This window comes from Podarcis melisellensis (genome assembly GCF_964234715.1).
Source record: "Podarcis melisellensis genome assembly, chromosome: 13".
Taxonomy (NCBI): Eukaryota; Metazoa; Chordata; class Lepidosauria; order Squamata; family Lacertidae; genus Podarcis; species Podarcis melisellensis.
In genome coordinates, this window is record NC_138545.1 from 7,529,080 (window position 1) to 7,551,835 (window position 22,756).

The 22,756-nt window shown below is 43.1% G+C and overlaps 2 protein-coding genes across 3 annotated transcripts in view; both read right to left on the reverse strand.

Annotated features, from left to right (window-relative positions):
- Nucleotides 1-7,605, reverse strand: part of LOC309355851 (uncharacterized protein) — a 68,426-nt gene extending 60,821 nt beyond the window's left edge. Inside the window, exon 1 of the mRNA XM_081887054.1 lies at nt 7,426-7,605. Coding sequence (XP_081743180.1) covers nt 7,426-7,531 — 106 coding nt within the window. The 5' untranslated portion in view covers nt 7,532-7,605. The remainder of the gene's footprint in view (nt 1-7,425) is intronic.
- A 1,888-nt stretch (nt 7,606-9,493) lies between these two features.
- LOC309355865 (uncharacterized protein) overlaps nt 9,494-22,756 on the reverse strand; it is a 121,965-nt gene continuing 108,702 nt past the window's right edge. Inside the window, exon 4 of one of the 2 annotated variants that reach the window (XM_081887081.1) lies at nt 9,494-9,914. In XM_081887081.1, the coding sequence (XP_081743207.1) occupies nt 9,619-9,914 (296 nt within the window). In that variant the 3' untranslated portion in view covers nt 9,494-9,618. The remainder of the gene's footprint in view (nt 9,915-22,756) is intronic. The other variant, XM_081887083.1, reaches the window with a different exon arrangement.

The following is a 22,756-nucleotide window of genomic DNA, read 5'->3' on the forward strand; positions in this document are numbered from 1 at the left end:
GTCTACTACTACCATGATGGCTGTTTTCCCCTTGGACCTTGGCAGATCCGTCATAAAATCTATTGATATCGCTTCCCAAGGCCGTTCTGGTGTGGGTAAAGGTTCTAATAACCCTGCCGGCGCCCTTCTTTCCCCTTTGGCTCGCTGACATTGGTCACACCCTCTTACATACTCCCTTACATCTTCCCTCACCTTAGGCCACCAAAATTCCCTGGTAACCAACCACATGGTTTTGTGTTGCCCAAAATGTCCCGCCGTGGGGCTATCATGCAACTGCTTGAGTACTCTCCCCCTCAATTCACCTTCGGGTATATACAGTGCCCCTTTGTAATACAATGCCCCATTTCTTTCCTCAAAACCTCCGGGGCTCTCGCCCTCCCCCCTGAGACCTCTGAGCTTATCCTGGGCATATTCATCATTTTCCGTTTCCTCCACCAGTTCCCGTTGCCCCACCAGCGCCGCCCCACACACCCAGCGGTCCTCCGGGATGACATGTCTCTCTTCGATCACCTCCTCCCCTTCCCAATATTCTGGTTTGCGTGAGAGCGCATCTGCCCTGACGTTTTCTGGGCCTGGCACATAACAAATCTCAAAGTTAAATTTGGAGAATTCCTGTGCCCATCTCACTTGTCGTTGGTTGAGCACTCGAGCTGTTCTCCAATACTCTAAATTTTTGTGGTCGGTGCACACTTGCACCTTGTGTTGTGCCCCAATTAATAAATGTCTCCACCTCCGGAATGCTTCGTGAATGGCAAGTAGTTCCCTGTCATACACCGTGTAATTCCTCTCGGACTTATTCAGTTTCCGCGAGAAGAATGCACACGGTCTCCACTCCGACGCACTCCTCCCCGGTTGAAGAAGGACCGCCCCTATAGCCCGGTCGGATGCATCTGTTTCCACTCTCATGGGTTTTTGTAAATCCACATGCAGAAGTTGTTCTTCCGAGGCGAAAGCCCTTTTCAGTTCTTCAAAGGCTCGATCCGCCTCCACCGTCCAAACAAATTTCTTCTTGCTGCTGAGGCAGTCGGTGATGGGCGCCGTCAAGTGGGCAAAGTTCTTGATGAACTTCCGATAAAAGTTCCCAAACCCCAAGAATCTTTGCACGTCCTTCTTGGTCTTCGGTGTCTTCCATTCCAGTACCGCTTGAACCTTGCCTGGATCCATGGCCAATCCCTTGTCTGACAAGCGGTACCCCAGGAATTCCACCTCCTTGGTATGAAACTGGCACTTCTCCAGTTTCACCCACAGCTGGTTGGCTTGCAGCCTGCCCAACACTTCTCGAACGTCCCTCACATGCTGTTCCTCATCTTCCGAATACACCAACACGTCGTCTAAAAAGGCCACACAGTTCTTGTAGAGCAAAGGTCCCAGAACGTGGTTTATAAAAGCTTGAAAACAGGCGGAGCCCCCTTGTAGACCGAAGGGCATAACGAGGTATTCAAAGGCTCCCAAAGGGGTAAACATGGTGGTCTTCCATTCATCTCCCTTCCTTATGCGTATCAGATTGTACGCCCCCCGCAGGTCCAGTTTTGTAAAAATCTTTCCCTTCCTTACTCTGGTCAAAATGTCGTCAATTCGGGGCATAGGGAAAGCCAGGGGCTCCGACACTGCATTGAGGGCCCTAAAGTCACACACCAGTCTCGGTTTGTCTGTGTTCTTTTTGTCCACAAAAAACACTGGGCTGCCCCCCACCGCTCGGGACTCTCTGATGAAACCTCGCTTCAAGTTTTTGTCAATGAACTCCCTCAGCTCCTGCATCTCCCTGTCTGACATGGCGTACAGCTTGCCTACTGGGAGTTGGGCCCCTGGGAGTAGGTTGATTTGACAGTCAAAGGGTCTATGCGGTGGCAGTTTGTCTGCTTCCCTTTCGCTGAATACGTTGCTCAGATCTGCGTATTGCGGGGGCACCTTCCCTTTGCCCATCACTTCCATCCCCGCTAGGGTGACTCTGTCTCCTCCCGAGACCTTCCCCTCCTTGCAGTGTTCTAGGCAATGCGCTGACCCAAAGGAGACCACCCTCTGATGCCAGCCCACTAGCGGATCGTGTAGCGCCAGCCAGCTCATCCCCAAAATGATGGGCGCCCCTCCCAGGATGGCCACATTAAACGCTATCTGTTCGGTGTGCCTTGCCACTCTCATTATCATCGGGACAGTCTGTTGGCTAACTTCTCCCCCCAACAGCTCTCTGCCGTCAATCGTAGTCACCTGCAAGGGGTTACTTAAAGGGATGGTCTGTATCTGGTGCTCAGCTGCAAACTCCTTACTCATGAAATTACAGGAGCTGCCTGAATCCAAAAGCGCCTTGACCTTTAGTGGGTGTCCGTTTGGCAGTTCTAGTAACACCTCTATCACTAAAGCAGGTCTGGGAGGTTCTGGCATGGGCACTTTCATTGCTCTTTGGCCTGGCTGCTGTGCCCCGACGGTGGCAGCCAGGCGTTGGCTTTTACTTGCTCCTTGCTTTCCTCTTCCTTTCCCCCAACAGCTCCTGCCATCCCTTGCCATTCCTTTCTTTGTGGGCAGACTCTGGCAAAGTGCCCTGGCTGTTGGCAGAGATAACATCTCTTGGCGCTCTTTCCCTCCTTCTTCCGCCCTTCACTGGGATTTGAAACTGCGCGCGCCCGCGCTGTTCCAACTTCCATCGGCTCTGCCGGCGGGAAAGATGGCTCTGGAATGTCTGGAATGCGGAACTCCCTCCAACGGTCTCCTTTCCCTTCCCGCCTTTCCAAAGCCCTCGCCTCCTGGCGCGCTCCTATGGCCAGCGCAGATTTGGTTAATTGGTCCATAGACTCCGCCCTGGGCCCCCGGGAAAGCTCATCTTTGACGGTTGAAGAAAGCCCCTCTTCGAAAAGCATTTGGATGGGCTCCGCCGATAGGTCCCACCCCAATTTATGAATCAGCATAGTAAATTCAGTCCAGTACTCACGGACAGATCTGCTTCCTTGCTGGCAAGCCATTAACTGCCTTCGCACCACCCCCTGCTCAATATCGCTGGAAAACATCAGGTCCATGGCACGAAAAAACTTCCTCGTGTCCTTTAAGATCTCATTATTCGCTGCCATCAGGGGTCTAACCCAATCTTTCGCCCCGGATTCGAGATGGCCAATCACATACGCCACTCGCGATTCCTCGTCGGGGAAGTCATCAAACTGCAAGTTTAGAGCGTATTGCATCTCTGTTCTAAAGGCATGATAGTTCATGGGATCCCCCCCGAATTTCTGCACCAATCCTGGTACCTTTCTGGCGAGCGGGGTGGTTTTCTCCTTTCCCTTTTCTGCATCCTGAGCCCTCCTCTCCTCAAGCCTCGCCGTTTGCAGCGCCAACTGGATCTCCAACGCTCTGTACCTTTCTTCCAGGCTTGGACCCCCTCCAGCTGCTCCTGCACCCCCGGTTCCGGCTGGGTTGCTCATGATGCTTCTCTCTGCACAAGCTGGCTTTCGGTGACTTTCGGATTGCTGTGATGGGACGATGAGCTGCTTGTGCGTAAAATGCAAGTCCCTCAGAGTTTGATCAGGTTTTCAAACCTCTGCCTGTGACGGAGCCCCTCCAGCATGGCTGCGTCAATCACTAGTAGTATCCGAAAGTGGCTGCTTTCGGAAACGTTTCCAACATAAAAGCTCCTTAACGGAAACACGTCGTCTGGCCTCTCGGCGTGACAGTTTCCGTCGAGGTGTGGGTGTCCCTATAGGAGGTCCTGAGACCTCCCCACTGGTTTCGCTTGAAGCGTCTCTGAGCCATCCCTCCGACTCACTTTCCCTTGGAGTTCTTGCTCGCCCTCTACTGGTTCCCTCTTCCGCTGCTACTGCTCTCTCAACCTCAGGGAGCCTTTGCACCTGCGGCGCTTTAGATGTCAGTTCCCTGACAGGAACCTTATATATAAAGGTACCGTTCAAAGACAATGATTCCTTCAGGTCTAAATTCACATCTTGACCTGAGTTCTTATATTTAAAGGTTGTTTAATCAGCTTAACCCCTTTTATGGGCATTTGTATGATAATATTTAGCTAAGCAGAATTTGGCAACATTTCCAGTCTGAATGGTAACAGCATACCTTTAAGGTGTGCTTCAGGTGTAACCAACAGACTTTGTGTTCTGGTATAACTATGATAGGGACGCAGGTCGCGCTGTGGGTTAAAGCCTCAGCGCCTAGGACTTGCCGATTGAAAGGTCGGCGGTTTGAATCCCTGCGGCGGGGTGCGCTACCGCTGCTCGGTCCCAGCGCCTGCCAACCTAGCAGTTCAAAAGCACCTCCGGGTGCAAGTAGATAAATAGGGACCGCTTACCAGCGGGAAGGTAAACGGCGTTTCCGTGTGCGGCTCTGGCTCGCCAGAGCAGCGATGTCACGCTGGCCACGTGACCCGGAAGTGTCTCCGGACAGCGCTGGCCCCTGGCCTCTTAAGTGAGATGGGCGCACAACCCCAGAGTCTGTCAAGACTGGCCCGTACGGGCAGGGGTACCTTTACCTTTACCTTTATAACTATGATACAATAGAATTTCATATTAAGATCAGGGCACCAGAAAATATTTTTTTCAGTGAGGCTCATTTGATAATAAGATTGGTGAGCAACAATTATTTATCATTTCAAGTGATCTGATTGTGGCAATAGTAGTTTTTGGAATATTTTTGATGCAACTTATGTTGGAAAGACATGCTATAGGCTAGCTACTCCATCTATCTTTTGATCAATAACATGTGATGCTGAATACACTGCCATTCCCATAAATTAAATTTTCAAATCAGCCTTTCCGTGTACATTTTGTTATTTTGCTTTAGCTTATACATACACGCCATGTTTTTTGTGTTTAATTGCTTTCAAGGCAGCCTCAGAAAATTCAGGACAGTTGACGTGTATGCTATTCCTTTCTCACTAATGAGTCTAGTCACAAGGCAGCGGAGGTGAAGGGTCAGAGTGTTCCTTCTCTGTTTTGCTAATTCTGAAAGGACCATCTCATTCTTTGCCAGATGCCAAGTCACAAGGATCTTCAGACACTGGTCACAAGACTTGCATGTGCAAGAAAAGGGTACACGTCTCGCACGTACAGCAGGTTCACCGGCAATTAAATACCTCAACCTGTTCTCCAAGCCCTTCACAAAAAGGAAAGAAATGAGGGGACTAATAAAAGTCAAGGCACACTGTCTTCCTTTGCATTTTCTGGTATCTTAAATTTGCACTTAAGTCAGTAATAATGTACTACGCCGTTGATTTCCAGAGAAGTCGCCCTGTTTGCAGCATCAACAAAGAGCCTTGGAATGCTTTAAAAACGCAACACATTCCTACGTTTACCCAGAAAAAACTTCCATTAATGCATTAATACATGAGCATTTGCTTACTTTTTACACACCATTGCTGGCTAAAGGAAGCAGAAGAGGAGTGAGAAAGAGAAAATGAACTGTTTGCTCCCCACTGTTGAAGAGACACTGTGTCTCTCACCCTTTCCCTACACATCCACCCTCTCCTTCTTTGAGCCTTCTCTTTAAGCCAGAGGTTTTTTTTGAGTCCATGGCTCCCTTGACCAACTACATTCTTTCTGCGGCACCCCTGTGGGGCTCAGAAGCCCATTTATGTCACCCTTGCCTGCAGAGCTGGCAGCTTCTCACACTTTTTCACACACCCTCCATGGTGGAAGGTTCCCTCAGACTCCTCTCCTATCTGCTCTCCTTGGGAGAACTCCGGGTGCCGCTGCTGCCGCTCCTGGTCAAGAACTGCCCCCTTCCTGCCCTAAAGAGAGGTGCCTTCTCATACAGCCCCACAGGGGCCTGGGAAGAAGATGTGCCCAGACTTGGTGGCCCAACGGAAACTGGCCAAAGGTGAAAGTGAGGCCAGCATCTTACCCAGGGAGCAGCAATGGCAGCAGTGGGCAGCTTTCGCTTGTACTAGGGTTGCAACAAACAGTGCAAGCCTTTGAGAGTCAGAAATGTGAGAGAACATCATAGGGGGGAGGGAAGGAAAGAGGGACAGAGGCCAGTGTTGCCCGCGGCACCCCTGACCACAATTCAAGGCACCTCAGGGTGCCAAGGCACACTGGTTGAGAACCAATGCCTTAAGCAATGGGTGCCTGTCACCCTCCTTAGACCATGCAGGCATGTGTGTCCTCTCCCACCCACCAAATCGCCCATGTAGAGCTAGCGGAGGCCACCGGTTAGGGAGACCCACCCAGGGTTGCTTGCCGAGAGCCAGAAAACAAGGAAGCTCTCCACCTTTTTTCTTTTTAACCCAACTTCAGGATTTGCCTGTGTGGCGTAACTTTGTCCTCTCTCTCTTTGCCCCCTCCATCCTGCGAAACGTCTAGTAGTGCAAGGCTGAGGTATGCTGTGCTACCAATGCGTGCACTTATGATGCCGGAGGTGTTACCTGATTGGCCACCTGCCTGCCACGTAATCATCATTCCTTCGGGGACAGAGCCAAACCAATATTGCACCTAAGGGAACAAAATAGACAGACACACAGACAGACAGATGAAATTCCGGTTTTTTAAATGACTTTATATTACTGTTTTTATGGTTTTTCTGATATTGCTTTACAGTTTCTATGTTGCTTAGTGCACTGTTTAAGATTTAAGCAGCTTAGAAATGATTTAAAAATCAGCAAATGAATAAATGCCGTAGATTAAAACCTCTGCTATTCATCTCAGTCCTTCCAGTCTTGCTTTTGTCTGCCCTCTGTTCTTCTCTACACCCCAGTGATTTTCCTTCTCTCTGACCCTCTTTCCCATGCATATTCTCTTTTCGTGGAATCATAGAATTCTAGAATTGGAAGGGACCCCAATGCTCATCTAGTCCAGCCCCCTGTAATGCTTACTTATTTACATCATCAAAACGTTTCTAGACATTACAAAAACAGGGCATCCTAAAGCATTTAAAATATGTACAAATAAACAGTCATGTAAAATATATAATGATGAGGAATTTCATTGGGATTTCTTCCTGCTAAGTAGTGCCATTTAGCACTCCAAGAGATACTATTAACAAAGGGATCTGTCACCCCATTGATCGCCAGGGCTGATCTGACTGACCTGGCTGGCTAGGCAGGTGTCCCCCTGTTTCATGTGCGTCCCTCCTTAAGCTGCACGCTCGGTGGAAGAGGAAGACCATCCCAGGTAGACGGAGTGTATCGTTCTTCTATCAAGCCTTGATGATAGCTGCGCTTTCTGTATAGAAAAACCTCCCTGATGAATGTCTCTTCTGTCCCCTAAACCCACAAAGATCTCAGCACACAGAAACAGGCACTTACAAATGTTAATAAAAGGGTATTTTTGGAAAGACTTTGAAATGACTATCCCGTTTACTGCTGGGAAATAAGCAGAAAAGTTGGAGTAAGAGAACCCAAGGGTTGTTATTGCTCTGTTTCCAAGGGTGGTTCCAGATGCTCAGATTTCAGGTAGATGCATGAGAAGGCTGCAAAGAGGAAGGAAAGAGAAGCAAACTCACCTGTAACAGCCTGGGAAGAAGTCAGTGGCAGGCTGGCCCCGCAAAGGAGTCCCACAAATGGTAAGAAGATCTTGGCCCACATTTTAGGATTCAGTGTGAATGGCATGTGGGCCACCAGGCCTGCTTATATAGCATCCTGGGAGACTTTGGTGAGATATGTTTCCCATCAGTAGCTCCACCCAGACAATCCAAGAAGAGGCTATTTGTGAGGTTCTCACAAAGTCCTTCTAGAAACTTGAGTGTAATTGGGATTTGTGGGAAATCCTAATAGCTATGGGGAAGTTCGCCTATTGTTATTATTTAATTTGTATACCACCCTTCATTAGCAGCTCACAGGCGGTTCAGAACATCAAAGTACAACATGAGAAAACAAAATATATAATCTTCTTCCCTTATCTTCTTTAGAGGACAAGATGCAGAATTAGCAAAATGGAGAAGGAAGCCTGTGACCTTAATTCTCTGCTGCCTTGTGATGAAGGAGCACTGATTGGCTAATGTTTGTCTGAGCCCCTTATTCATGTATAACATCCCTATACAGTTTGTGGAACTGGCACTTTTACCAGGGCTACGTAAGGTACGTTCTTCACCTGCAAGGAATTGGTTCTCTCTGCAGTCGGCACCACCACTTTCTTGTTTAACTCTGGGATTTTTCCTCAGGCTTCTGGGTGAGCTTCATGGTGTCATTGATTCAGTCAAAGTAGGAAACTATCACCTGGCTGAAGGCCAAGAGGGAAACCTTGCTGCTGTCCTTCAATACTTGGGTGTTCACATGCTGACCCTCAAGGAGGGAACTAGACAGAGGACCTTCTCAGTAGTGGCACCCGCCCTGTGGAACGCCCTCCCATCAGATGTCAAGGAAATAAAGAACTATCTGACTTTTCGAAGACATTTGAAGGCATCTCTGTTTAGGGAGGTTTTTAATGTTTGATGTTTTATTGTACTTTTAATTCTGTTGGGAGCTGCCCAGAATGGCTGGGGAAGCCCAGCCTAATGGGTGGGGTATAAATTATTATTATTATTATTATTAATCCACTGAACAGAAACTTCACTTGTATTGAGCCCTGTGACCAAGCCGGTGAGCATTGGCTGTGCTTGCTGAAGGCTGGTTTCTTCTCAGTGCAATACAAATTGGCATGGGGATCATTCGCCTTGTCTTTTTAAGTTTCCGGTGGGAGTTAGTATGAGACAAAAGGAGAGGCAACAGTTATTAGATTTAGACATACCTGATGGACAGGCAGCATTTAGGAAATGGTAGTCTTGAAGGAAGGACAAGCAGGAGCATCTAGAAAGGGCTATGATGACATTCTGATGAACACAGGAATTCTTGACAGGGTTATTCTGAAGGGTTTGCCTACTTTCTGTATTTTTCACACATGCTTCACAGCAGCAGCATATTGTCTTTTTGCACTCCTTAAGTGTGTTATTTTTAAATATAAAGCAGCTTAGACATGATTTTAAAATCATTGAATGAATAAAAGCCTTGGATTAAAACCTCTGCTTTCCACCTCAGTCCTTCACTTCTTGCTTTTGTCTGCCATCCGTTTGTCTCTACACCCCTGTGATTCTCCTTCTCTCTGACCCTCTTTCCCACTTGAATCGTGGAAAAGGGTCCCAAGGGTCATCTAGTCCAACCCCCTTCAAAGCAGGAATCTCAGCTAGCTACGTGGGTCCTTAATGTGTGGACTGCACCACCAGGGCAAGGATACGAAAATCTGCCTCCAACAGAACTGCACCACCTGTTCATCTAAGTCAACTGATGCTGGGTAAACATGATGAACAGGCAGAAGACACTGGCCGGAAAAATGAATTGTTGTCACTCCACTCACCTTTCTTTTTATAGGAAATGCTCTGCTGGGGGGGGGGAGACACAAAAATCTGTGCTCAGGGAGAATCTAAACCCTGGTGAGGAAGGATAGGCTAAGAGACAGTGACTAGCCAAAAGTTAAATTCATGGTTATGTGCTAAACACACTTTGCTTCTACAATAATCAAACTTCAACACGATTTTGCAGGGAGATTAATCCATTCCCCACTTCTTTCCAGAACCCACCCACCACCTCAATCAAGTGATCACATCATGAAAAATCAATGAGTTTGCTCACTTTTATTTAGCCTTAGGCCAAACATGGATACATGGAAATAATTTAATCTGGGATAGGCTGAAGAGGTTGTGGTGCTGAGAATGGGGTGTGCATCATCTTCCACCCTGGGATTTCTCCTCAGGCCTCAGGGTGGGCTCCACGGTGCTTGCTGTGCGGGTAAACGTACAGGAGTATGAAGTGCCGTTTTTCCAGTCAGAGGAGGGGATTACCACCTGGCTGAGGGCCAAGAGGGAATCCTTGATGTCCTTGATGCTGCCCTTCAAGTCTTGGGGATTCACATGGTGACCTTCAAGGAGGGCATTCTTCACCCACTGGACAGAAACCTCACTTGCCTTGGGCCCTATGACCATGCCGGTGAGGATTGTCTGTGCTCGCTGAAGGCTGCTTTCTTTATGGTTGGCGTGAAAGAGGTTGTCATGGAGACCGTTCCCTTTGTCTTTTTAAGTTTTGGGGTGGGGAAAGTATGAGAGAAAGAGAGAGGCAACAGCTATTAAGTTTAGACATAATTGATGGACAACATTTATGACACTATTTAGTGCTGATTATTTTCTGCTGGATTCTCTGAGAAACATTTTTAATCTGTAGATAGAAGGTGTAAATTATTAATGAAAGTTTTAAGGATCAAAGGGGATTTAACTGATGTTCTTGTGTGTGTGGAACTGAGTAGGAAGATCTGTGGTACATACCTGGGGCTTGAGCTGGATGAGGACACGGTGGGATAGTGGAGATTCCAGGAAGAGTTTGGATTTGATATCCCGCCTTTCACTCCCCTTCAGGAGTCTCAAAGCGGCTAACATTCTCCTTTCCCTTCCTCCCCCACAACAAACACTCTGTGAGGTGAGTGAGGCTGAGAGACTTCAAAGAAGTGTGACTGGCCCAAGGTCACCCAGCAGCTGCATGTGGAGGAGCGGAGACGCGAACCCGGTTCCCCAGATTAGGAGACTACCACTCCTAACCACTACACGACACTGGCAATAAAGGGAAAGGTCCCACCGAGATTTGAACTCGGATCGCTGGATTCAGAGTCCAGAGTGCTAACCATTACACCATGGAACCTCGGCTTAGGAATATTTACACAGCTCCTTTCTCCAACATATATAAAGAAAGCTCCCAGCACAAAAAGCATCCCAGCCTTCCCAGAGAAGGTATTGGTGTATAGGCTGGGTTTGAAAACCAAGGATTAGCTAAAAACCTCCCCTATTCAATGATACCATCTCTACAGCAGCTAACTAGGTACGGAGCTCCTTAAATGTGTGGACTTGGCCACCAGGGCAAGGATATATAAATCTGCCTGCAATAGAAGGGCACCATCTGTTCATTTAGGTCATCCTATGCTGGGTAAACATTATGAACAGGCAGTTGAAGGTTAGAAGGATCCTTGGCTGAAGCTGGGAATGGTTTTTAATGGGGGTGGAAATTATTGTGGGAGACACCTTGGCCCCTGCAGGGTACACATTCTTTCCTTTCCTTCTCCCATTGTTACCTTCTGATTAAAACATGCATTTAGTATTGTTCAAGAACGGCGAAAACCTTTCTGCAGAGGAGAATTACTGATATCATGGCAACTGGTGGGAAAATCTTATCTCAACAGGCCATAATGGAAAGCAGAAATAAATTTTTGAATTAAGGAGGAAGCAGTCTTGAAATGGTCAGTTCCTGAGAGGATCATAAGCAATCTGGAAAAAAATCATCCCTCTCCCAAACCATGCTTTTCAAAGGAAAACTAGGTCCCAACTGTGTAGAGAGTTTTTACCTTCATGTTCATTGATTTTTGTTTGGGACCCAGGGAGCGATAGTTGACAGCTGAACAGCGCCTGCCCAACTTCTTGTACAGCAATGCTGACGCATGATGTGCTACCAATGCATGCACTTATGATGCTGGAGGTGTTACCTGATTGGCCACCTGCCTGCCACATAATCATCATGCCTTCGGGGACATAGCCAGAGAGAGTGCACACCAATATTGCACCTAACGGAACAAAAAAGATAGACAATCAGACAGATGAAATTCCTGGTTTTTTAATGACTTTATTTTACTATTTTAATGATTTTTATATTGCTTAATGCACTTTTTAAGATTTCAGCAGTGTAGAAATGATTTAAAAATCAGCAAATGAATAAATGCCATAGGTTTAAACCTCTGCTTTTCATCTCAGTCCTTCCAGTCTTGCTTTTGTCTGCCTTCTGTTCTTCTTTGCACCCCTGTGATTTTCCTTCTCTCCGACCCTCTTTCCCATGCATATTCTCTTTTCGTGGAATCATAGAATTCTAGAATTGGAAGGGACCCCAATGCTCATCTAGTCCAACCCCCTGTAATGCTTACGTCATCAAAACGTTTCTAGGCATTGCAAATATAGGGCGTCCTAAAACATTCTAAAACATTTAAAATATATACAAAAAAACAGCCATGTAAAATATATAATGATAAGGAATTTGATTGGGATTCCCCCTCCCCCCAATGTACCAATGTACCTTAATCTGGTTTGACTATTGAAATAAATATCTTGCTCACTCGAATTATACAAGGGTTCCAAGTCAATACCAATAGATCTGATTTTCTTATGTAAGAGTTGGAACTTCTGGATTTATCAGAGTCCGTAAGTAGGTCAGAGAGTAGACTCAAAGGCTGGCAACAAAATAGAAATGCAACCCGTATTTTATAGTGCTACCCCACACCCAATATTCCATCGTGTGTATACCTAGTTCTGCACACATTGTCTCATACATAATTGAACTTGGGAGCCCCAGGAGACGTCTCAAGACGGATGTGAGGGTGATCCGACTGAGACATCTGTCACCCCATGGATCGCCAGGGCTGATCTGACTGACCTGGCTGGCTAGGCAGGTGTCCCCCTGTTTCATGTGTGTCCCTCCCTAAGCTGCACGCTCGGTGGAAGAGGAAGACCATCCCAGATAGGAGTGTACCGTTCTTCGGTCAAGGCTTGATGATAGCTGCGTTCCCTCTATAGATAGAACCTCCCTGATAGAACCTCCCCTTCTAATGCAGGAATCTCAGCTAAATAATTTCAGCTACATAGTTTGTGAGAGCCCTGCCTTCTTTGCCCCTATCAGAAGAATGTGTCTGCTGTCCCCTAAACCTACCAAGGTCTCAGCACACAGAAACAGGCACTTACAAATGTTAATTAAAGAGTATTTGTTTTGGAACCATGGGATCTGTCCCTTTGGAATGACTATCCCATTTACTGCTGGCAAATAAGCAGAAAAGTTGGAGGAAGAGAATCCAAGGGTTGTTATTGCTCTGTTTCTAAGGGTGGTTCCAGATGCCCAGATTTCAGGTACATGCATGAGAAGGCTGCAAAGAGGAAGGAAAGAGAAGCAAACTCACCTGGAGCAGCGTGGGAAGAAGTCAGTGGCAGGCTGGCCCCGCAAAGGAGTCCCACAAATGGTAAGAAGATCTTGGCCCACATTTTAGGATTCAGTGTGAATGGCATGTGGGCCACCAGGCCTGCTTATATAGCATCCTGGGAGACTTTGGTGAGATATGTTTCCCATCAGTAGCTCCACCCAGACAATCCAAGAAGAGGCTATTCTGTGAGGTTCTCACAAAGTCCTTCCAGAAATTTGAGTGTAATTTGAGTGGGATTATTTAATTGTTATTATTTAATTTGTATACCACCCTTCATTAGCAGATCACAGGCAGTTCAGAACATAAAAGTACAACATGAGAACACAAAATATATAATCTTCCCTGATATTCTTCATTTTTATTTTTATTTATTTTGGGTGTGCAACTTCTTTATTTATTATTAAAGATCTTCTTGTTTTACAGAAGTATATGTAATGTCTCTTGTATTTTTTTCCATGTAACATTTTTACAAATCAGTTTCATTTGTTGAAGCACATGAATTTATTACGGCCGTAGGCCCATACAGGTAAAAACAACACATAAGTAACAGCTTGTGCACGTGGGGAAAAAAACAGCCGCTAAAACACCACTATAACAATAAAATACTATAAGATAGAATGGCATACTACGCCTTAGTTAGCTTGTAGTGCTCCTTGGCGTCGCTTTTGGGTAAGGACAGCGACCAGGAACCTAGCCAATTTCAGGGTCGTATGAGTATCCTTATCCTGCAAGATTTGGGCAAGGTGGAATTTTGGTGGGGTACCCTCTAGTTTCTGTATGATTGATCCCAACAAATTTGCCCGTGGCACATTGAACAAGGGGCAAGTGAACATAATGTGCTGGAGCGACTCTGGCGTCTCCTTATCACATTCGCACGTGGCGGGGGCTTGGCCCTCATTTGTTGAAGCATTAGTGGGGGGCGGGAAGGGGTGGAGGGGGGAAGATGTGTGGGGTGGGGGTGGGGTCAGGTGGCAATGTTTCTATTTTGCTTAATGTATGTATGGTTTCGTATGAGCGTTGCTCGTGCCGGTTCTCTACTGTTCATTTGTGTTTCTTTGGTGGTGAGAGAGATTGGGGTTGGTCTATGGTGTGATTGTTTGTGATTGGCTGTGGTGATCTTTGTGTGTGTGTGTGTGTGTGTGTTTTGGAACAAGTTAGCCACATTGATTTGTATGCTGTTGGTGGGTTATTGTCATTGTCTTGTTGGGCTGTGTATGTTATAAAGAGGGGCCATACCGGGGTAAAGATGTCTTCTTCTGCTTGTCCCTGTGTCAGTTTCAGTTTATTGGTTAATTTTTCTATTAAGGCTGTTTTCCATACTATTTGGTACCATTGGTCCATGCTTGCTCCTGACAGGTCTCTCCAGTGTCTGGTTATGGTGTTTCTGGCTGCTGAAAGTAGGTGGGTTATGAGTTCTTTGTGGTGTAAATGGGCACTGTTGTCTTGGACGATGTTTAGTAGGGCCAGTTCTGGGGTGGTGTCTAATACTTGCTTAGTTAATTTACATATTTCTTGTATGGCTGTTGTCCAGAATAGTTGGATTTGGGGGCACTCCCACCACATGTGGAGGTATGTCCCTGTGGAGGTGCACCCTATCCAGCATTTTGGTGAGGCTCCTGGGCGTATTAGTGCTAGTTTTCTTGGTGTTAGGTACCACCTGTAGGTAAGTTTCAGAGTGAGTTCTTTTCTTTTCGTTGATATGGATTTTAAAGGGGGTTTAGACCACATTCTGGTCCATTGAGTGGGGTTAATATCATAGCCTATGTCATTCTCCCATTGTTTTTTGATTGTGTCTAGGGGGTTTGCGGGATTTTAGAGTACTATTTTGTATATTGCGGATACCATCCAACACGGGGGCTTGGGGGCAACACAAAGGCACTGCGACCCCCAAAATCTCAAGGGGGACACCCTTGAGGGATAAGCTACCCAGGACCGTTGGAGTGGTTCCGACGTTTTCTCGGTTTTGTTTTTTTTTAAAAAAGGACCCGGGAGCGATGGGACTGAGAAACGTGAACGGTAAGCTCTGCGGACCCCGTGTGGCGATGCCTCTAGCTCTCACTGGAAAGGCAACAAACCTCCGTAACTTTAAGAACTTAGTGTTTTTGGAGCAATCTCTGGCTAAAATTTGGATTATACACTAAGTGAGCTCTGGATGTAAAAGGATTTAAATGAGGAGCCCGACCTGTTTTTCGGAGTTAAAATGGCGCAGGATACAAAGTCGTAAGAGTGAAGAAAGGAAGTGACCACTCACCCGCTGTAGAAACAGAAAAGTGAAAGTCCTCAGCAGCAATTAAGCGAGGCAAAGGAAACAAAATAAAATAAAAGTAGCGGAAAAGACCTTTAGAGACTTTGTATAATTTTTGGGGAGAGCACTAAAGAATAAGAGGAAGAACTGAACAGAGTGGTTACAAAGAGAGAAACATGTTGAAGCCCTAAACTTTAAGACGGAAATACAAAGGAGAAGGAGGGGAGAAGAGGTAAGACAGAACAAAACACAAAGGCTTCAAAGGCGTCAAAATAATAATCTCCACTCATTATTCTTTCTGTTTCAAATTTTGAACTCTCTATATCACAGTTTGAGCAACTGAATAAGTAAATGTTTTTTTCCCCAAACCTCAACTCTGGATTCTAACCTCTCCCCTTTAAAGAACTTGGACTTTTGATTTCTTCTTTATTCCCTTCTGCTAAGTTGTTGGTGATTTCATATGAACTGAGCTTATAGGGTTTTATACATATCTTTATTAGGACATTTATCTTTTCTCCTTTGAGCAATTGGATGAACTTTTGAATACCCCGGACGCTTAAAGGTCTGGAACTTTCTGGATTTGAATTATTCACGAACTGAGTCATAGAGGGGTGTGCTTAAAACTACTGGGACATATACCCTCCTCCATCTGATGGACTGGATTTAATTTTGGATCCCTGGATTTTTTCCTAACACAACCCTATATTGGAATAAGCCAGCAAGTGGCTGAAAAATTTAGAATTTAGAACTGAAAATAAATAATTGGCTCTCCTCTTCTCTCTTCCCTTTTTTGGAAGCCTAATTCCTTGGAATCCACTAGATGGCATATTAGAGACTGTGTTCAGAGACTGCGTTAATTTTTCATTTTCATTTTTTACCTTTATTTTTACTCTCTTTCACGGATTGTTTTTGGATTGCTTTGGAACTTTCTGCCTCTTCCCCCCCCCGCCCTCTTTTTTTTGGACACAGAAGGGATTCTATTCAGACAGATCTCTAAATACCGTCTACCCTCCTTTGAATTGGATTAAGCTAATCAAGTGGCTGAAGATTGAACAAAAGAAAGAACAGACTGCCCTTATTTAAAACAAAAGTCGGATACATGCTAAACTTATGATTTTTCTATTTTTCTATTTTATATAAAGGCTTTCCTATAAGATTAACACTTCATTAATGGCTTATTATAAGGCTTCTATCTTTATATAACTAACAATCTCTAATCAAAACTGTTTTAACTGTGAGTTTATTCTGGATTTTACCCATATTCAGAGTGTATGGACTGTAAGTGAATTAATTGGGTACTTGATTTGGGAATTTAACTGGTATTTGAGATTTTAGATTTTGATTTGGAAAACCTACAAGTATAAAGTATAAATAATATCTTAGTGTATTAGTAGAAACCTAAAGGGACCGGGAACAATTTGATTGGTTAAACTTACTGAACTACTCTGTACCTCTCTTCCTGATTTCAATTGGTAAAAATTTGGAATTAGATTGATCAAGTAGATGCTGTTGTATTTATTCTTTGATAATTAATTAAAATTTGTTAAGATTGTGCGCCCTCTAGGGGAGAGAATAAATACTACAAGAAATTTAATAATAATAAAAAAAGAGAGTGGAGATGGAGAAAATGGGAAAAACGGAAAAAAATAGGAGGAACACCATTAGAGAGGAAAGCATCTCGACAAGAAGAAATTAAGGACTTAGATATCTTATGGCTAAAAATAAAGGAGGAATTCAAACAGAGTGAAATTCATATGGAGAAAAAGTTAGGAGAGATGCATGAGTTGATAGACAAGAAGATAGAGGGAGCAGTAGGTGAACTGTCAAGTAAAATCAAAGACTTAACAGTTCGATCAAAGACTTTGGAAGAATCAAACAAAAAAATACAAAAAGAAATGAAAGAACAAAGGAAGGAGACAGATAGGATAAAAGAGGAATTAGGAGAACTGAATAGAAATCAAGATCAAAATCAAGTTTTGGACAATTTAGCGATGATGGAAATGAAACAAAAACAGCTAAATTTAAAGTTCAGAGGAGTAGGAGAAGAAACAAATGAGAATATCAAAGAAAAAATGATTAAAGAACTAACGAAATGGTTAGAACTGAAGGAAGAAGAGATCGCATATACGATAGAAAACGCTTTTAGAATAAAAATAAGGTCCAAACAAGTAAAATCAAAAAAAGTTCCGGGAGATTGTTTAGTTATATTTAACTCGATAGAGATGAGAAATACAATATTAACAGCAAGTTATCAAAAGAAATTAATAATTGAAGGCAGACCAATTATCATCTTTAAAGAAATACCAACTAGACTCCTACGCAAAAGAGAAGGATACAAACAGTTAGTAAGTGTTCTAAAAAAGAACGGCATACAACATAGATGGGAATTCCCTGAAGGGGTTTCCTTTTTCTATAAAGATAAAAGATTCAAGATCACTGAGATCCAAGAAGTGAGCAAATTTCTACGCAAATATGAAAAAGATCTTGGAAAAGTAGAAGAGAGATATGGAGGGAGAAATGGTGACCTAGAGGAGAGAATAAGAAGAAGAGAGAGAGGAGGAGAACAGGAAGATAAAGAAGTGGAAAAAGAAGTGGATGAAGAAGAAGGGGAAGAGGGAGTAGTGGAAGAAAAAGTGGAAGAAGAGGAAGAGGAAACAGAAAACGAAACCACTCGAATTTAAATTAATAGTCATTTGTACATTGGAAAGTAAACATAACAATGAATCTGAAAATTTTGTCATGGAATGTGAACGGTGTGAATGAGAAAACAAAAAGGAATAAAATTGTGAATGTTTTGAAAAGAAAGAATCTTGATTTAATTTGCATACAGGTGACACATGTGACCAAAAAGCATAAACATATTTTGATAAAAAACTGGGGGTTGAATTTATAAATTCCATTGCGGGGGGAAAAAGAGGAGTAGCAACATATGTCAAAGAAAAATGGGAACCCAAACTGATTTATAAAGATGATGAAGGTAGGATTCTGGGGGGTACAAATTAATTTCCAGGGCGAAAAACTTAACGTGATAAATATATATGCCCCGAATCTGAACAAATTGGATTTTTTTAAAGAAATTGGAGCAAGTACTACTAGAGCTAGAGTGCAATAGGACGATATTATTGGGAGATTTCAATGGAGTGCCGATACCAGAAATCGACAGACAAACAGAAAAGAAAAAGCATAACCAAGGGAAACTGCCAAGATCCTTTAATAACCTGGAGGAAAATTTAGATTTAATAGACATCTGGAGACACAAACATCCAATAGAGAAGCATTTCACCCTTTTTTCAGAATCACATAAAAGCTGGGGCAGAATTGATCAAATCTGGGTCTCAAGAGAACTTACATTAAGAACTCTAAAATGTGAAATTCAACTGAGAAAGGAAAATTTCCTCAAATTTTATGAGAAATTGTATAAAAAGGAAGATGAAGATTTAACCCAAATAGAAAAATACTTAGAAGACTGCAGCGGGAAGACCATAACAGAGGAAGAAAGAGCTCAATTAAATAAATCTATGAAAATAGAGATCCAGAATGCGATAAGAAAGATGAAATTAGGGAAAGCCCCGGGACCGGATGGAATGTCAGCTAAATATTATAAAGTATTAGAAAACCAATTAACGCCAGTGCTATGTGACATCATGAATAACATATTAAGAGGAGGAAGGATACCAGAGTCATGGAAAGAGGCCCACATTACGATGATCCCTAAACCCGATACGGATAAACTAAACATTAAAAACTATAGGCCCATATCATTATTAAATAACGATTACAAAATCTTCGCAGAGGTAATGGCAAGTAGACTTAAAAAATGTTTAGTAAATCTAATTCATAAAGATCAAGCAGGATTCCTCCCAAATAGGTTACTTAAAGACAATGTAAGGCATACTATAAACATCATTGAATATCTGGAGTGTAAGAATGAAATACCTGCGGCGTTGATTTTCATCGATGCGGAGAAGGCATTCGACAATGTTTCATGGCCGTTCTTACTAAAAAGCATGGAGAAAGCAGGGCTAGAGGGCGAATTTATGGAAGGAATTAAAGCAATCTATTCGAACCAATCTGCCAAATTGATCATAAACAACAACTTAACAAATTCATTTAGAATTGAAAAAGGAACAAGACAGGGTTGCCCTCTATCACTGCTTTTATTCATTATGGTATTAGAGATAATTATGAACAAAATAAGAGCAACACCAGAGATTCGAGGGATCAAAGTAGGAACGAAAGAATATAAATTAAAAGCATACGCAGACGATTTGATGTTATCTCTAGAAGAGCCGCAAAAAAGTGTCAGTAAGGCTCTGGAAATATTAGAAGAATATGGCAGACTATCTGGTTTTAAATTGAATAAATTAAAGACAAAAATTATGACTAAAAATCTGGGAAAGGATGAAAGAGAAAAACTAGAGATATAGAATGGAATCAGGGTGGCCAAACAAAAAAATATCTGGGAATTTGGCTAACTACAAAAAATATAAATTTAATTCAGGACAACTATTTGACAACATGGAAGGAAATTAAAAAAGATCTAGATGCATGGAACAGAGTAAAACTTTTGTGGATGGGAAGGATGGCGGCAATAAAAATGAACATACTCCCAAAAATGTTATTCCTGTTCCAAAACATTCCAGTGATTAGAGGTTCCACAATGTTTAAGGATTGGCAGAAAACTCTTTTGAAATTTATATGGCAAGGGAAAAGACTGAGAATTAGATTCAAATTACTTACAGATCGAAAAGAAAGAGGGGGATTCTCGGTGCCAAATCTGAAATTATACTTCGAGGCCTCCTGCTTTTGCTGGATCAAAGATTGGATCAATTTGGAAAACACTGACTTGTTAGACCTAGAAGGTTTCAACAATAGGTTTGGTTGGCACGCCTACTTGTGGCTAAATAAAGAAAAGGTACATAAAGGGTTTTCAAGCCATATTATTAGAGGGCCACTATATGAAGTTTGGGAGAAAAATAAAAAACTTTTAGAATGGAAAACACCCTGGTGGTTATCACCAATCGACATTTTAATAACCAAAAAAGCAAATATGGAAGGAGAAAGATTGACCTACGAAGACCTACTGATAAGAGCAGAAAGCGGCTGGAAATTGAGAGCATATGAGGAGTTGAAAGAAAGGCTGGCTGCAATATCACCAAATAAATGCAATATGGATGGAAGATAAAAAAGTAGGGATAAGTGAGAAAAAATCCAAATTTCGGATAGAAATAATTGAAGGTAAAACCAAGTTATTATCCAAAATGTATGATATATTATTGGAATGGGATACTAAAGACGAAGAAATAAAGGGGCCATGACAAAATGGGCAATGGACTTGGGATATAATATAGAATATGAAAAGTGGTTGAAATTATGGAGCAATGGAATGAAATTTACGGCAAGCGTCACACTCAGAGAAAATTTGGAAAAGATGATGTATAGGTGGTACATCACACCAGCAAAATTAGGAAAAATGTACAAAACAGGAAATAAGGCCTGCTGGAAGTGTAAAATCAAAGAAGGCAATTTCTACCATATGTGGTAGACTTGCGAAGAAATAAAGAAATTCTGGGATTTGATTTATAACGAGTTAAAAAAAATATTTAAATACACTTTCCTGAAAAGACCAGAGGCCTTTTTACTAGGAATAATTGGGGATGAAATTAAAAAAGAAGATAAGACATCATTCCAATATTCGACAGCAGCGGCCAGAATATTAATTGCACAAAATTGGAAAAGTTCAAATACCCCAACGGTTAGAGATTGGCAAACAAAATTATTTGAATATGTTGAACTAGCAAAAATGACGCAAAAAATTAGAAACCAAAAAAATATAAAGTTTATTAGTGATTGGAATAAATTTATGGTATATATTGAAGGAAACTATAGAAATTAAAAAACTACAGCAGGTTTGATATAAACCTTATGATGCGCAAACCATCAATAATTATTAGCTGCAGAAAAAAGAAAATTTCTTTTCATCAAGAAGCCCGAAATCAGGAGGGAAGGAGGTCAATAGGTATGTAGAGGAAAGATCTAAATACCTAAAGATATAAAGGTTCAAAGAATAAGACAAAGAACTGTAATGGAAATTGATATTTTTTGGTGTTATGTATGGATATTTTTTTTCTTGTTTTTTCTTCTTTTTTCTGAAACTGTTGTTTCGTTTTTTGTTTTTTCTTTTGTTTTTTTGTGATTTAGGTGAAACTCAATAAAAAGATATATTTTTTTAAAAAACAAAACAAAACGAAGGAGGGCAAAGGATAATAGAGTTCTGCAAAGAGAACAAGCTGGTCATCACAAACACTTTTTTCCAGCAACACAAGAGACGACTCTACACATGGACATCACCAGATGGGCAGCATCAAAATCAGATTAATTATATTCTCTGCAGCCAAAGATGGAGAAGCTCTATACAGTCAGCAAAAACAAGACCTGGAGCTGACTGTGGCTCAGATCATCAGCTTCTTATAGCAAAATTCAAGCATAACTGTAGAAAGTAGGAAAAACCACTGGGCCGGTAAGATACTGTCAGGGAACTGCCATCAGTGCTGGAGGGAGAGAGCAAAATGCAGAGGGATTCCAGAGAGCGTCCCAGGATTGGGAGAATAGAGGTCCTCTGCTGCCTACGCCCTCCTTGCACAGAAGGCTTTCACGCAGAGAGAGTAGGAGGAGACTAGGCGTCAAAGAGCTTCTTTGCTGGAAGTTTAAGAAACGCGCACTGACGGATTCTGCCAGCGATTGAGACAGCCACGGGTGAGTGGCTGTCCGGTCAGAAAGGGTTCACTCAGGCAACACACCCAGGTGTTTGCACCGGCTTACGCACGAGCAACCCCTAGAGCCATCACAGATACAATCTAAGTCAAATCCCTTAGGAATACACACTGGAAGTGAGGAACAGGTTTAAGGATTTAGATTTGGTGGACAGAGTGCCTGAAGAACTATGGATGGAGGCTCGTAACATTATACAGGAGGCAGCAACTAAAACCATCCCAATGAAAAGGAAATGCAAGAAAGCAAAGTGGCTGTCCAACGAGGCCTTACAAATAGCGGGAGAGAGAAGGTAAGGAAAATGTGAGGGAGATAGTGAAAGATACAGGAAATTGAATGCAGATGTCCAAACAATAGCAAGGAGAGACAAGAAGGCCTTCTTAAACGAGCAATGCAAAGAAATAGAGGAAAACAATAGAATGGGAAAAAACCAGAGATCTGTTCAAGAAAATTGAAAAGGAGAAGGGGATGACAGAGGACGAGATGGTTGGACAGTGTTCTCGAAGCTACAAACATGAGTCTGACCAAACTGCGGGAGGCAGTGGAAGACAGGAGTGCCTGGCGTGCTCTGGTCCATGGGGTCACAAAGAGTCGGACACTACTAAACGACTAAACAACAACAACAGAAATGATTTAAAAATCAGCAAATGAATAAATGCCGTAGGTTAAAACCTCTGCTTTTCATCTCAGTCATTCCAGTCTTGCTTTTGTCTGCCCTCTGTTCTTCTCTACACCCCTGTGATTTTTCTTTTCTCTGACCCTCTTTCCCATGCATATTCTCTTTTCGTGGAATCATAGAATTCCAGAATTGGAAGGGACCCCAATGCTCATCTAGTCCAACCCCCTG